The sequence below is a fragment of the Oryctolagus cuniculus genome, chromosome 18 (assembly GCF_964237555.1).
Source record: "Oryctolagus cuniculus chromosome 18, mOryCun1.1, whole genome shotgun sequence".
In the NCBI taxonomy this organism is placed as follows: Eukaryota; Metazoa; Chordata; class Mammalia; order Lagomorpha; family Leporidae; genus Oryctolagus; species Oryctolagus cuniculus.
Window position 1 is genome coordinate 15,374,563 of NC_091449.1, and position 15,300 is coordinate 15,389,862.

Sequence of the window (15,300 nt, forward strand, 5' to 3'; positions counted from 1 at the left end):
CACTTGAAGAGCTTATCAGATACATGGGATTAACAGATGCCAATTTACCTCGGAATCAGCCCTTAAGATGTTCGGATCCGGCTGAAGAGCCCATGAGAGTATTTTAGGCATGGAAAGCCAAGACACTCTCGAAAAAAAAAAAAAAAAACCTAAATGAAAGATCTCTGCGAGTGAGAGAGATCCCAGTGGAAAGAACATGCCATCAAAGGAGGAGGTACCCTTCTCTGAAGGGAATTTCCACTTTGACTATGACCTTGTCTAAATAAGATGGGAGTTGGCAAACTCAAAAGGCTTCCCTAACCTAGGCAACTCAATAGCCTAGGGTGATTACTGACCCCAGAAACAAGAGTGTCAATTTCTTAGTCACTGTGCACTTCCTCCTCATGTAGGATCTCTGCCCTTAACGTGTTGTAAAATGTGAATTCTTCCTATAACTAGTACTCAAACAGTACTTGACGCTTTGTGTTTCTGTGTGGGTGCAAACAGTTGAAATCTTTACTTACTATAGACTATATTGATCTTCTGTATATAAAGATAATTGAAAATGAATCTTGATGTGAATGGAATGGGAGAGGGAGCGGGAGATGGGAGGATTGGATTGCGGGAAGGAGGCAAGTTATGGGGGGAAAAGCCACGGTAATCTAGAAGCTGTACTTTGGAAATTTAGATTTGTTAAATAAAAGTTAAAAAAAGAAAGAAAGAAAGATCAGTGCCCATATGGGCTGTTGGCGATGCAGGCTGGGGCTTTAACCCGCTGTGCGAAAGAGCCGTCCCCAATAAATAAAATCTTTAAAAACGAAAATACAATCAACTTTCTAAAAAAAAAATCCGAAGAAAGCGAGGAGGTGGTATGTTAATTAGCGTGACTGTGGTGGTAACAAGAAAATCAATCCTTTTAAAAAACACTTTTTATTACAGATATGTTGATTGATTTGAAAGGCAGAGTTCCAGAGAGGGAGAGAGAGGTCTTGCACTCGCTGTTTCACTCCCCAAATGGCCACAACAGCCAGAGCTGAGCTGTTCCGAAGCCTGGATCCGGAGCTTCTTCTGGGTCTGGGTCTGGGTCTCCCACACACACAGGCCCAGGGGCCCAAGGACTTGGGCAAATCCTCTACTGCTTCCCAGCCATAGCAGAAAGCTGGATCGGAAGACCGGGGCCCCTACGGGATGCAGGCACTGCAGGCCTCTCTCTCTCTCTCTCTCTCTCTCTCTCTCTCTCTCTCTCTATCACTATCACTATCACTATCACTATCTCTCTCTACCTCTCTGTCTCTCTCTCTCTCCTTCTCTTTCTCTATCACTATCACTATCTATCTCTCTCTACCTCTATCTTATCATTAACTCTATCCCTCTGTAACTCTACCTTCAAACAAATAAAAAATAAAAAATATCCCTGCCCTGCTGGAGCCCGAAGGAATCCCTCCCTCGCTCCTGATTGGACAGTAAGAGCAAGGGGGCGGGCCTGAGGCGCCTAGCGACCAGCGGGAAGCAGAGGCGAGAACTCTGGGAGAACTTGACCACTGGAAAGCGGGTCCGGGCGCCCGAGTCTCAGGCCCGTCCCCTCGTGCGTGGCCCGGGGAGGCCCGCTGCCCACCCACCGCCCGAGAGCACGCGGAGGACGGCAGCCCACGAACGTGGCCACCACGCCCTTGCGGCCCTGGATTTCGCGTTGTCTACGATGGCGCCCCCTGGCGCTCCACAGTGGCGGCGACCCCTGACTCTCGGGCAGCGGCTGGGGGCCAAGGTCGCTATGGGATCCAGGGGCCGCCTAACCGCCATCAGGAACTCCACAAATCCTCTTCTTTAAGCACTTCACAAGCATATAAGTTCACCGTTACAAAATGTCCACACACTACAGAAAACCAACCTCCAGGCTGTGATGCCTCGGACCAGCCCAGAGATCCCCCCAAACTCCCAGCACCTTTGCTTTTGTAAAGAACAAGGCAGAGGAGTGGTCCCTCCAGGGCTGTCTCCAGGTCGCCGGCAGGGGCTCCTACAGACTGGTTCATTCCTGCAGGACCAACCAAGCACACACTGCTGTTTAAATGGACACTTCTTTATCAAAAAGGCAGAGCGACAGACATAGACAGAGTTGCCAGCATTGGTTCCCTGCCCCCAAGTGCCCACAACTGCCAGGGCCTGGAACTCTCAACCAGGGACCGGGACCCAAGTACTGAGCATCAGCACTGCCTCCCAGGGTGCGCCTTAGGCGGCAGCCAGGACTCCAACCCAGGCACTCAGATGGGGAATGCAGGCCCCCTAAGCCATTTCTGAGGCACTGAGCCAAAGGCCTCCCCCGAAACTTGATTTTACAAATAGTAATATTAATACTAATAACAGACACTACGTTGGAGAGCAGTTTTAGGTTTTCAGGAAATCGAGTAGGTGAACAGTTCTCACACAGCCCTCCCTTGTGGGTCAACAGCTTCCTCTGTCACTGATCTCACGTGTGTGACAACAGAAGAACAGAGGAGACACGGGATTGTGCCCCACAGTCCACGGTCAGCATCAGGTGCAGGATTTGTGCCGTGCACTTGTGCTGAGGCAGAACGCCAGGTATAGACCCTGACGGCATCCTGCAGAACAGCTCCCCCCTATGGCAGCTGGCTAGGAGGGGTTGACTGTGTGCAGAAATGCTACCCTAAAGCACAGCTCCGGGGCATTGGAGCAAAGACCAGGGCAAGGAGGCCAGTGTTGCCTTCTCCTCTGCAGGTCCTAGGATTCTCACCCAAGAGGTGCCCTCCAGGGCTGGCACTGTGGTGCAGTGGGTAAAGCCGCCATCCCACATGGGTGCTACTTTGTGTCCCGGCCGCTGCAGTTCTGATCCAGCTCCCTGCCAATGGCCTGGGAACACAGCAGAGGACGGCCCAAGTACATAGGCCTCTGACACCCATGTGGGAGTCCTCAAAGAAGCTCCTGGCTCCTGCTTCTACCTGGCCCAGTGCTGGCCATTGTGGCCATCAGGGAGTGAACCAGCGGATGGAAGACTTCTCCCTTTCTCTCTCTCTCTCTCTCTCTCTCTCTCTAACTCATTCAAATAAGAACGTAAACCTTTTTCTCCCTGGTGAAAGGAGCCCCAGCTCTGTGTGTGATTCCAGCGCCTGGGGGGTTGTGCAGATTGTGCCTCTGTGACCCAGGCCCTGTGCAATCCAGCAGCAGTGGAGAATTTCCCACAGGACCAGTGAGTGAAGTGACTTGGCACAGAGACCCTGGGCCACTGGCTTCCACAGCAGAGCTGCAGAGCACTCAGAATCAATGAACAGATGCAACGCAGGACAGCCACAGAGGCCTGGGCCACCCCCTCTTGGAGCTCCAGTGGGAGCCGAAAAACTGGTGGAGAAGGTTCCAGAAACACTGGGCTCCATGTAGAGCCCCAGGGACTCACCATTCGGGGAGTGACCCACCAGATGGAAGAGCTGTGTCCTCTGTCTCTCCCTTTCTGGAACTACCTTCCAAAGAAATCAATCTGCTAACAGAGAGGAAAGAACTGGCCCACGGCAGTGTTGGGAGATCAGACTGGAAAACCCCTCCAGGGATAGACCTGGGATTTGGGCTTTAGCTCACTCCTTCTCAGGGCTGATCTGGACTCTGAAGCCCTTGCCCAGCCCCAGGCAGCACCAGGAAGCGGCCGCTCAGGGCAGCGGGCAGGGACTGGCAGGAGCGCCTGGTCCCTTGGGCTCCCAGAGCCGGGAAGCCAAGGTGCCAAGCCAGAGCACTGGGGCCGGGGCGCGCTCTGTAGAGCAGGGCTGGGGCCACAGTGGGGTTCCTGCACAGGAAGAGGGAGCAGCACCCACACTGCCTCGGCCTGCCCCACCGCCTCCTTGGGGATGACTCGGTTGCCCCAGTACAGGGATCTCCCAGTGGGAGCTGGGGTGAGTGTAGAGGCTGACTCAGTGCTTCCGTGGCTGAGGGAGCCAGGGCCCCTGCCCCACCTCGGGACCCCAGGGTTTCAGTCTGCAGAGGACCACGTGGAGGCGAAGCCGGATGCAGGGCTGCATGCAAAGGAAGCAGGAAGGACAGACGTCGCAGGCGGGAGGATGAGGGGTCCAGCTTTATTTCTTTATATGTTGGGGGGAGGAGGGTTGTGTTTTTGTAGGGTGTTTTTTGTTTTGCTTTTCTTTTCTTTTTCCTTTTTTGCCATTACTGAGCTTTATTTTCTTATGCTAGAGGACGCACGCCCAAGCTCAGACTGGCCGAGTGTGGGGCACCCTATTCATAATCAGAGTCTCCTTTAAGCCTGGGGGTACAGGTACTCTGCTAGGTCGTCGGGCTCGTCGTCCTGGAACAAGCCGTACATGCGCACGAGCTCCCCGACGTCATGAGGCAGCGAAGCCCAGGGCGCAGAGGAGTCCAGATGGATGTTGTGCAGATCGGCGGGCAGCGGGTCCTCGGCAGCCTCGGGGCCCTGCGCCTGGGAGCCCCCGGGGCCCTGCTCTTCCTGCGCGGGCGCCCTGAGCTCCGAGCCTGTTGGCGGCGGCGGCGGCGGCGGCGGCGGCGGAGGAGGAGGAGGAGGAGGAGGAGGAGGAGGCTGAGGTGTGGACTCGCTGGGCTGGCGGGGCTGGCCCGTTGGCTGCAGTTTTCTTTGCTTGGCGCGCTGATTTTTAAACCAGGTCTGGGGAGGAAGGGAGGGAACAGGTTACTCCAGGTGCAACGACCCCAGGGAGACCCCATGGGTCTCAGAAGCTCGGGGCCCTTGTGGCGTGGGCACGCTGGGCTCAAGCCTCTTTCTCAAACGCTGTGCCGGGCCCGGGAGAGTCATTCGGCCATGGGGTCGCGCGCGGCAGCCGTGGGTCCTGGGGGCAGTGAACCGGCCGATGGAAGACACCTCTCTCTCTGCCTCGAACTTGTTCAAATAAATAAATAAATCTCAAAAAACTTCGGTCTCATTGCGTCTCACCAATACATTTAAAGAAATACAATTTGGAAACGCTTCCTGCACACACATGTTCGCTCCACCTCCGCGGCCGGCTCTCGGCTGGCTCCCGCGCACTGAGTGCCATCCACCAGGCGTGGTCCTCGCCGGCCGGCTCAGACTTGAACTCTTGCGCCCACAACCACAACGCATCCGCGAGTGCCCCGCCCGGGGGAGTCTATCTTGTCAAGGGCCCACGCGCAGGGAGTTCGGGACAAGCCCCGCGGCAGCCTCTGCCTGCCAGCCTCGCGGGGACTGCCCTGAGCAGCCAGCGCAGCGGTGACCACAGCAAGTGAGTGCGAGGCAGGGGGCTCAGGACATACCTTGATCCCATAGGCATCCAGATGAAGCTCGGATGATAACTCTTCTTTTTGGCTCCAATCTGGGCAGCGGCTGGTTTCTAAAACAGCTTTCAGCATCCCCAGCTGGTCGGGGGTAAAGGCCGTGCGGCTGCGGCGAGAGGACCTGGGCACTGCAGAGGGACCGCAACAAAGGCCTTTGGTTTGCTTTAAGCAGGAATCCATTGGAGTTCCTGATGCAGACATTTGGGGCGTGACCCGGTCGGTTGGTCGGGAGACACCAGCGCTCTCTCTCGGGGTCTCTCCTCTTTGCCAGGGTCTCGCAAAGGAATATTGGAAAATGCACCCTGGAAGGCAGAGCCTGATCTCATGGTCATGCATTTTTGACGTGAGCTTGAACTTCACGGGGAAGATGTCCTGCTGCCACACATGCCCGCCCACACACACACACACACACACACAAGTACATACACATACTTACATACAAACACACACAAGACAAACACACACACAGAAACACACACATACATACATACACATACATATGTTCATACACACTAACACACCCACACACCCACCAACACAATCATATATAAATACACTTACATACATACCCACACACACCCACAGTGCGCCAGCCACGGCAGCCATTGGATGGTGAACCAACGGCAAAAAAAGAAGACCTTTCTCTCTCTCTCTCTCTCACTGTCCACTCTGCCTGTAAAAAAAAAAAAAAAAAAAAAAAAAAAAAAAAAAAAAAAAAAAAAAAAAAACCTGCATAGGGCTTTGGAGGAAGCCCTCAGCCATGGAGGGGATGGAAAGAGATGGAGAAAGAGCCGCAGGCAGAGGAGAAGGAGGCCAGAAGCACATGTGCGTGGTTAGAATGCAGCCACTGGGGCCGGCCCCTGGGAGGCCTTGCAATGCTGGGTTCCTATCCCAGAGTCCCAGTTGGAGTCCCGGCTGCTCCACTTCCCACCCAGCTCCCTACAAATGCACCTGGGAAAGCAGTAGAAGATGGCCCAAGTACTCAGGCCCCCACACCCACATGGGAGACCCAGATGGAGCTCCCGTCTCCTGGCTTTGGATTTCACCAGCCCTTGGCCATTGCAGCTACCCATGCAAATACACATGCAAAGGAAATGTTTTTTCATTTTCAGAAGGCGCCTGGCATTGTGGCAGAGTGGGTAAAACCCACCACTGGCAACACTGGCGTCCTATATGGACATTGGGGCAAGGCCCAGCTGCTCCACTGCCTATGCAGCTCCCTGCTCATGTGCCTAGGGAAGCAGCAGAGGACGGCGCAAGTGATGGGACCCCTGCACCCATGTGGGAGAGCTTATTTTTATTATAAAACTTGCATTCAAGAACAGATTTTTCATTTTTTTTAATATCTATTCATTTATTTGAAGGTCAGAGTTACACAGAGAAAGGAGTGGCGCAGAGAGAGAAAGAGAGTCTTCCATCCACTGGTTCACTCCCCAGTTGGCCAGAATGGCTCAAGCTGTGCCAGTCCAAAGCCAGGAGCCAGGAGCTTCTTCCCGGTCTCCCATGCAGGAAAGATTGACACTCACTCACTGCTGGCAGGAACCCAGTAGCAAATTTGTGCTCATATTTTCTCCATAGCTATCACCCAGCGATCCCCCAAATGGTCAACCCAGTTTTGGCATCAATTGGTCTACCACCAAGCCCTGCATGGCCTCTTGGCTTCTGCACAGCCAACCTCTCGCCCACCTGCCTCGGCCACTTGCTCACTCGACATCAGGATGCGGACCGGCAGTATTTCTGAAGCTGCTGCTTCTCCAGCGTCTGCGCTTGTCTGCCCCTTGCCGCCCGCCCGCCCGCCCTCCCGTCTAAAGGACAGCTCCTTTAGAGAAGGAAGCCAACTTGGGATGGTATGAAGTCTTTGATGGGCCCTCCCTAAGTTACACCCTAGACCTGATTGACAATTGTGGCACTTGAAGAAGTTACATGTAGATGGAATGAAAAGATGCCAATTTAAAATGCAGACTTTATCACTACATCAGCTCCCTCAAATTCAAGACACTTTTAGGAGCAATGAAACCACCAGTTGGCCCATCTCTAAAGAACCGGGCACCCTGGGAACTTCACGCTGGCGATGCAGGCTTTCTGACATTCTTCTCCGAGTACAGCTATGTGCCCTTCTCTTAGATGCAGAAACAAAGAGAAGTCAGCAGGAGCCGGATCAGGACGGCTGCTGACTGCCTCTCAGAACTTTCCAACTTGGCCTGTGTGGGGAGAGGAAGGCTCAGGGGTGCTGCGCGGAGGACAGGGCTGCTGGTGGGCCTTCCTGGGCTTGTTCTGTTCGCTTCCACTGCTTTCTCGAAATAAGCTGATGTTATTCACTGGCTCGCCAACAAGTCAACAGGCAAACTGCCTTGGGCATCCCAAAGAAAACCCAGTGCACTCTGGGTCTGCCTGGACCACCTCCACCCCTTGGTAGCTGCCCATTGCTCTGTCCGTGGAATCCTATCAGCATAACCATGTTTAATCTCCTGCTAATTCTTCAGACTCCAAGTGGGGGCACCACCCTGGCCAGGCAACGGTGCCCTGGGGCCACGCTTGGAAACCAGGCCCCCAGCCCACTGCCAAGACCTGCCGCCCGAGGAACCCCGTCAATGGCCACGGCCCCAACATCTAACTCCCCGGGCAGAGGAGTCTTGGGGTGTGGAACCTAAAAGTAGATCCATAACACCACGTTGGAGGCCTCCTTTGGCAGGTGGACAAGGGCATTGACAATGGGGCTCAGAAATTGGTTGCCATTAAAAAAAAAAAGCACTGAGGGACCTGTGCTGTGGTGCAGAGGTCAATCCTATCTGTGGGCGCCAGCTCTAGTCCTGGCTGCTCCTCTTCCCATCCGGCTTTCTGCTATGGCCTGGGAAAGCAGTGGAAGATGGCCCAAGACTTGGGCCTCTGCACCTGTGTGGGAGACCCAGAAGAGGCTCCTGGTTCCTGACTTCAGATCAGCCCATTTCTGACCACTGTGGCCACCTGGAGAATGAACCAGTGGATTGAAGACCTTTCTGTCTCTCCTTACTGTCTGTAACTCTACCTATCAAATCAATAAATAAAACCTTAAAAAAAATTGATCTGGGTCCTGTGTTGTGACACAATTGGCAAATCAGCCACCTGTGATGGGCACCAGTCCAAGTCCCCACTGCTCCACTTTGGATCCAGCCCCCTGCTAATGGCCCAAGTGCTTGGACCCCTGCACTCAAGCTCCTGGCTCCTGGTTTGGGCCTGGCCTAGCCCTGGCTGTTGCTGCCATTTGGGGAGTGAAGTAGACGATGGAAGATTCTCTCTCTCGCTCGCTCGCTCGCTCGCTGTCACTCTGCCTTTCAAATACATAAATCTTAAAAACAAAGTTTGTTGCCCTTGAACATTTCAGCTGGAATTGTGTAAGCTGAGCCCCTTGAGAAGTCTGATGCATTGGCTGCTATTTCTGTCCTAGGCGCTCACCAGACGCCTTTCCCCTTGCACACTGGTGGGGCTGGCTGTCCACTGCAGGCTTCGTCTTCCACATCGTTTTGTCCCTGCTGAAAGCAAAGTGTGCATGTGTGCTCTGCTGATATTGCTTTCTTTTTAAAACATATTTTATTATAGGGCTGGTGTTGTGTCACCACCATCTGTGTGTCACCAGCATCCCGTATGAACACAGGTTCTAGTCTCAGCTGCTCCACTTCTGATCCAGGTGCCCACTAATGCACCTGGGAAAGCAGCAGAAGATGGCCCAAGAGTTGGGCCCCTGCACCCATGGAGGAGACCCTGATGGAGCTCCAGGCTCATGGCTTCAGTCTGGCCCAGCTCTGCTGTGGTGGCCATTTGGGGAGTAAACCAGCAGATGGAAGATTCTCCCTCTCTGTCCCTCGCACCCTTCTCTCCACTTTGCCTTTCAAATAAATATTTTCTAAAATTGTATGAGTGTTGTTAATTTTAAATTTACAACATAAACATTGTGAGGAGTTTCCATATACCCCAGCTGGCTGCCCCATTAATATCTCCTATTGGTGTGTCTGTCACACATGAGCCACACCCAGCTGCCCCAGTTTTTTAATCCAAACTCCTTTCACCCCTCCAGCCCTCCCACTCTAGTCATCCGCGTCTGTGTTCAGATTCTTAGTCTCGCTCCCACACACAGAGGAGGACAGGTGGGACCTGTCTTTCTACACTGCTGGTCTCTGAGGAATGGTCTCCACAACCTTTCCCCACAGCATCAATGCTCTTCTCTTCTGCCACCCATGCTTCACCAGAAAATTCTTCCCAGCATTCATGTGGCTCTCACAGGGGCTCTCTTCAAGCCGGAGTCAAATCCTTCTTGGGGCTCCAAACCAGATCCTGTTCAGAAAGCGAAGGTGGGGCTCTGTGCATGCGTGGCTCCTATCCATCCTAGAGCTCAGCCAGCACCCTTGGCGGGGGCAGTTTGAGGAATGCTCGGCAAAGCTGCTCCCCACCCACACCTCCCAGTGCAACAGCAACGGATGTACATAAAAATCTCTCTCTCTCTCTTTTTAAGATTTATTTATTTGAAAGCCAGAACTACAGATAGGCAGAGGCAGAGAGAGAGAAAGAGGGGGAGAGTGAGAGAGAGAGAGAGAGAGAGAGAGAGAGAGAGAGAAAGTCTTCCATCCACTGGTTCACTCCCCTGTGGGTAGCAACGGCCAGAGCTGTGCTGATCCGAAGCCAGGAGCCAGGAGCTTCCTCCAGGTCTCCCACGCGGTTGCAGGAGCCCAAGGACTTCATGTGCATTCCAGCACACTTCACTTCAGTTGTGACACTGACTGGCATGAAGGTCACCAGCATGCGGTGTGAGAACAGCAGTCTCCACTTGGCCACGGGGACAGCACCAATGCCACCAATCTGGTAGACATCCTCTAGGGCAAATGCTAAGTTGTCAGATGTCTAGTTGGTGGGAGGTGGCCATCCAGGGCTTCCAGCACTGTGGGTCCACTGGCATTGCCATCATGCACCCACGTGGGAGACCTGGAAGAAGCTTCTGGCTCCTGGCTTCAAATTGGCACAGCTCCAGCTGTTGCAGCCATATGGGGAGTGAACCAGCAGATGGAAGACCTCTCTCTCTCTCTCTCTCTCTGCCTCTCCTTCTCTCTCCGTGTAACTCTGATTTTCAAATAAATAAATCAATCTGAAAAAAAGAAAAAATGATGGGGGCAGGTGCTGGGGCGCAGGGGTTAAAGCCCTGGCCTGAAGCACAAGCATGCCATATGGGCACCAGTTCTAGGCTTGGCTGCTCCTCTTCTAAGCTGACTCTCTGCTATGGCCTGGGAAAGCAGTAAAAGATGGCCCAACTCCTTGGAGCCCTGCACACACTGAGAGATCCAGAAGAAGCACCTGGCTCCTGGCTTTGATTCGGCGCAGCTCTGGCTGTTGCAGCTCTCTGGGGAGTGAACTACCGAATGAAAGACCTCTCTGAATTACCTCTCTGTAACCCTGTCTTTTAAAATAAATAAAATAAATCTTTTTTTAAAAAAAGGTGCACTTGGGATGGCATCACCCCTTATCAGAATACCTAGATTCCAGTCCCTCCTCTACTCTCAACTCCAGCTTCCTGCTAAAGTGCACCCTGTGAGGTGGCAGATGATGGCTTTAGTACTTGAGTCCATGCCACCCACATGGGAGACCCAGATTGAGTGCCTGGCACCCTAGCTCAACTCCAGCTGTTGCCAGCATTTAAGGAAGGAACCAGAGAATGGGAAATATCTTTGTTTCTCTGAAATACATAAAATGAATTTTTTAATGTTTGCATTCATTGTGTTCTTCTTTTTTTTTAAATGATTTATTTATTTAGTTAGTTGAAAGGCAGGGTTACATAGAGACCAGAAGAAACAGAGAGAGAGAGAGAGACCTTCAAGCCACTGGTTCACACTCCAAATGTCTGCAACAGCAAGAGCTGGGCCAGGCCAAAGCCAGGAGCCTAGAACTGCAACCAGGTCTCCCCCATGGGTAGCAGAGTCCCAAGAATTGGAGCCATCTTCTGCTGCTTTCCTAAGCACATTTACAGAGGATTGGGAATCCAACCAGCACTCATATGGAATGCCAGCATTGCAAGCAACTGCCTAACCCACTCCACCACATGCTGGCCCCATAATCACTGTTTTAAAATAAAATATAGGGGCTGGCACTGTAGCATACTGGGTAAAGCTGCTCTCCTCAGTGCCGGCATGGGCACCGGTTCAAATCCCGGCTGCTCCAATTCCAATCCAGCTATCTGCTATGGCCTAGGAAAGTATTAGAAGATGGCCCAAGTCCTTGGGCCCCTGTATCCATGTGGGAGACCCAGAATAAACTCCAGGCTCCTACATAAACAAGTCTAGTACCTGCTAATACTAACCGATAGAATAAATAAAGGGGAGAGTGATCCAACATGGGAAGCGAGATACACAGCAGACTCATAGAATGGCAGATGTCCTAAACAGCACTCTGGCCTCAGAATCAGCCCTAAAGGCATTCTGATCTGCCTGAAAAGCCCATGAGAGTATTTCAAGCATGGAAAGCCAAGACACTCCGGCAAAAAAAAAAAAAAAAAACACACACACACACACAACAACAACAACAACAACAACAAACCACAACCTCAATGAAAGATCTCTGTGAGATCCTAGTGGAAAGAACAGGTCTTCAAAAAAGGAGGTACCTTTCTCTGAAGGGAGGAGAGAACCTCCACTTTGACTATGACCTTGTCTAAATAAGATAAGAGTCAGAGAACTCAAAAGGCTTCCATAGCCTTGGAAACTCATGACTGGAGCATAGGGAGATTACTGATGCCATAAACAGGAGTGTCAATTTGTAAAGTCAACAACAGGAGTCACTGTGCACTTACTCCTCATGTAGGATCTCTGTCCTTAATGTGCTGTACATTGAGATTTAATGCTATAACGAGTACTCAAACAGTATATTTCACTTTGTGTTTCTATGGGGGTGCAAACTGTTGAAATCTTTACTTAATGTATGCTAAACTGATCTTCTGTATATAAAGAGAATCGAAAATGAATCTTGATGTGAATGGAAGGGGAGAGGGAGTGGGAAAGGGGAGTGTTGCGGGTGGGAGGGACGTTATGGGGGGGGAAGCCATTGTAATCCATAAGCCGTACTTTGGAAATTTATATTCATTAAATAAAAGTTAAAAAAAAAAAACTCCAGGCTCCTGACTTTGGATCAGCACAGCTCTGGCTGTTGGGGCCAATTTGGGAGTGAACCAGTGGATCCAAGACCTCTGTGTGTATGTGTGTGTGTGTGTGTGTGTGTGTGTGTGTGTCTGCCTCTCTGTAACTCTGCCTTTCAAATAAATAAATCTTCAAAAAAATAATAAAATATAAACCCTGTTACACAAGAACCACTTTTGCTACCAAAATCTGCATTGTCAGGCTTCTCCAGAGAAACAGAATCCACAGGACATAGACACAGACACGTGAAGGGAGTTTATGTGGACAGTTGGCTTACTTGTTCATGGTGGCTGGGAAGTCCACGGCAAGCCATGTGTAGGCTGAAGACACTGGGTAGCAGCAGCATGGCTCAGTCCCAGTCCAGGAGCCTCAGAACTGGAGAAGCCAGGAGCTTGGGTATCAGTTCAAAGCCGAAAGTCTGAGTGCCAGTGAGGTGGCTACAGAGGTGAGTCCTGGAATCCAAGGGCCACCAGCTGAAGTCCGCAGCAGGAGTCACACCTGTCCCTGCTCTGAGCAGGAGACTGATTTGGGCTCTGTGTTTCACCAATGGCTGGTGCCCGCCCACACGGAGGCTAGGTCTTCCCATCTGGTCCACCCAGACCACATGCTAATGTTGTCTGGAAACATGCTCAGACATGCCCAAGGTGAGGTTTTCCCAGGTTCCTAGGGGCTCCTTGATGCAGTCAAGCTGACAGGTGCTTGATGGGACCCACTTCTCACGATGAGATCTCCAGCTGCTTCCTAGGACTTCTCCTGGTGTCCACCCTTTCCTCACAAACTGCAGACTGTTTCTCCCTATTCTCTGCCCAGAAGATGAAAAGAAGCTTCTCTCTCGCCACTGCTGTCCCCAGTCATTAGCAAGTCCCCCCTGTTACGGGAGTGTGAGCCCTGGATAGGCTTGGACCAGCTTCCTGCCTCCAGGTGAGGGAGAATCAAGGAAGACATGTGGATAAAGTTGAGCAGAGAAGCAAACTACTTCAAGACAGAGGGAAAGTCCACAGGCGGGAACAAGGTTAACCTCCAGGAGAGAACGCTGCTGCTAGCAGGGTTTGGGGCTGTCCTTTCCTAGTCCTGGAAGCACAGGGGCCAATGTCTGTGGCTTAAGTGAACATTCAAGTAGGGTGAGGCTTGGGGCAGGGTTTGAGGGGCTTCCATTTGCAGGCCATTTTTGGGCATTTTCGAGGTGTCATGGCACTGGTGGATGATGGGAGTGGGGCTTGGGCAGTGCACACAAGGCTGTAGTGCACACAGGGCTCTCTCATTTCAGTTTCCCTCTTTCCCTGGGAATCTTGGTCCTTTCTCTCAGCCTCTGAATACATACCCTTATGCTTCCATTTTCTCTGAAGCTGGGCTAGTTTTGTGCCTTATTCTCAACAAAGATATGGAAAGTGCTCCTTCTGAAGGTATCTTCCACTGAAGCTAATGCTCATGCCCATTACACAAATACATTTCACTCCCCTGGGAAGCTCCCTGTACTACCCGGCTTATTCAAGTGCCTCATACCTTGGGCCCAGTTGGTCCCACAAACAAAGAGCAGTGGCTCATTGTCCCAAATGTCATCCTAGATCGTGTCTATGGTCTTCAAGGAAATCACAAATTCCATCGTTCCATGGCAACTTTGGATTCCTTGTCTGGCCTGGGCTTATGCAACTTTTATCTCAGAGTGTTGCAGCTCCTGCCAACCTCTGAGCTGTCCACAGTGCTGATGCTGTGTGTGTGGCGCTGGCCAGGGTGCTGACCAGTGGTGGCCTGGGCCTCAGTGCCAAACAGAAGGCCAGCAGCTCAGGGGCTTGGACATTTTTTGTTCTTCACCCTGCTCGGGGACTTTGACTTGCAGTTCAGGACAGATAGAATCTCATTTTGGTGTTGCTGGACAAAAGCCATGGATTACGTGAGATTTGTGTGATGGAGTCTTTATTCTTCTGGCGAGAGCAACACCTACAGAAAGGGCAGCAGGGCCCGGGGCATCTTGTTGGAAGATGTCAGACATCTGCCCCTCAGAGTCTTGTGGTATCAAAGCTAAGGACCACAGAAAACTGAAGTTTCATCATTATCCTATATAGGCATTTGCTTAGTCTTTATTGAAGTATCTAATAGAATAAATTACTTCTTATGGAATCATGGGTTGGTATATTATTTATTTTTTGTTATGCTTGCTTTCTGTCTGCAAAATTTCTGAATAAATCAACACATTCACTCATCAAGGGAAAATACTAAGTCAGACAGAAATGTACTTTGTAGTTGTGTCCCCTAATACATGACAGCTCTGAGGATGGTCAGTTTGGTGCGAGGTAACTTATGGACTGAGTACAGCATATGAGTGGTCTCTACAGGGAAGTGTGACCACAGGTGTGTGGGTGACCACACAGGTGTGTGTGTATGGTAGAGAGCATGGGGCTCTGGGAGAAGTGTTAGCAACATTGACGCAGATTGTATCCAGATGAAAATGCACCTAAAGGTTCACTCGGTAGAGCTTGGACTGTACGCTAAGGGCCATAGTGGGCCATGAAAAGTTGGTAATAAAAAATGTGATGTAAGTATCATTGAGCATAAATCCACCATGTTGACTTTTCTTCCTCCATCATCATTTTTCCTTCTTCTGGATTAATCATTTTTTAGGATCTCACAGATTTTTCTTTTTTATTTTTTTGACAGGCAGTGTTAGTGAGAGAGAGAGAGACAGAGATAAAGGTCTTTCTTCCGTTGATTCACTCCCCAAAAAATGGCTTCCACAGCCAGCATTGCACCGATCCGAAGCCAGGAGCCAGGTGCTTCCTCCTGGTCTCTCATGTGGGTGCAGGGCCCAAGCACTTGGGCCATCTTCCACTGTCTTCCTGGGACACAACAGAGAGCTGGACTGAAAGAGGAGCAACCAGGACAGAATCTGGCACTC

General features: G+C 51.5%; 1 protein-coding gene across 6 annotated transcripts in view; it reads right to left on the reverse strand.

Annotated features, from left to right (window-relative positions):
• Positions 1 to 4,036: 4,036 nt before the first annotated feature.
• Positions 4,037 to 15,300, reverse strand: part of LOC103348415 (paired-like homeodomain transcription factor LEUTX) — a 47,883-nt gene continuing 36,619 nt past the window's right edge. For all 6 annotated transcript variants that reach the window (XM_070062223.1, XM_070062222.1, XM_070062221.1 and 3 more), the window contains 2 exons: positions 5,236 to 5,384; positions 4,037 to 4,612 (listed from right to left, as the gene is read on the reverse strand). In XM_070062223.1, the coding sequence (XP_069918324.1) occupies positions 4,232 to 4,612; positions 5,236 to 5,331 (477 nt within the window). In that variant the 5' untranslated portion in view covers positions 5,332 to 5,384 and the 3' untranslated portion in view covers positions 4,037 to 4,231. The remainder of the gene's footprint in view (positions 4,613 to 5,235; positions 5,385 to 15,300) is intronic.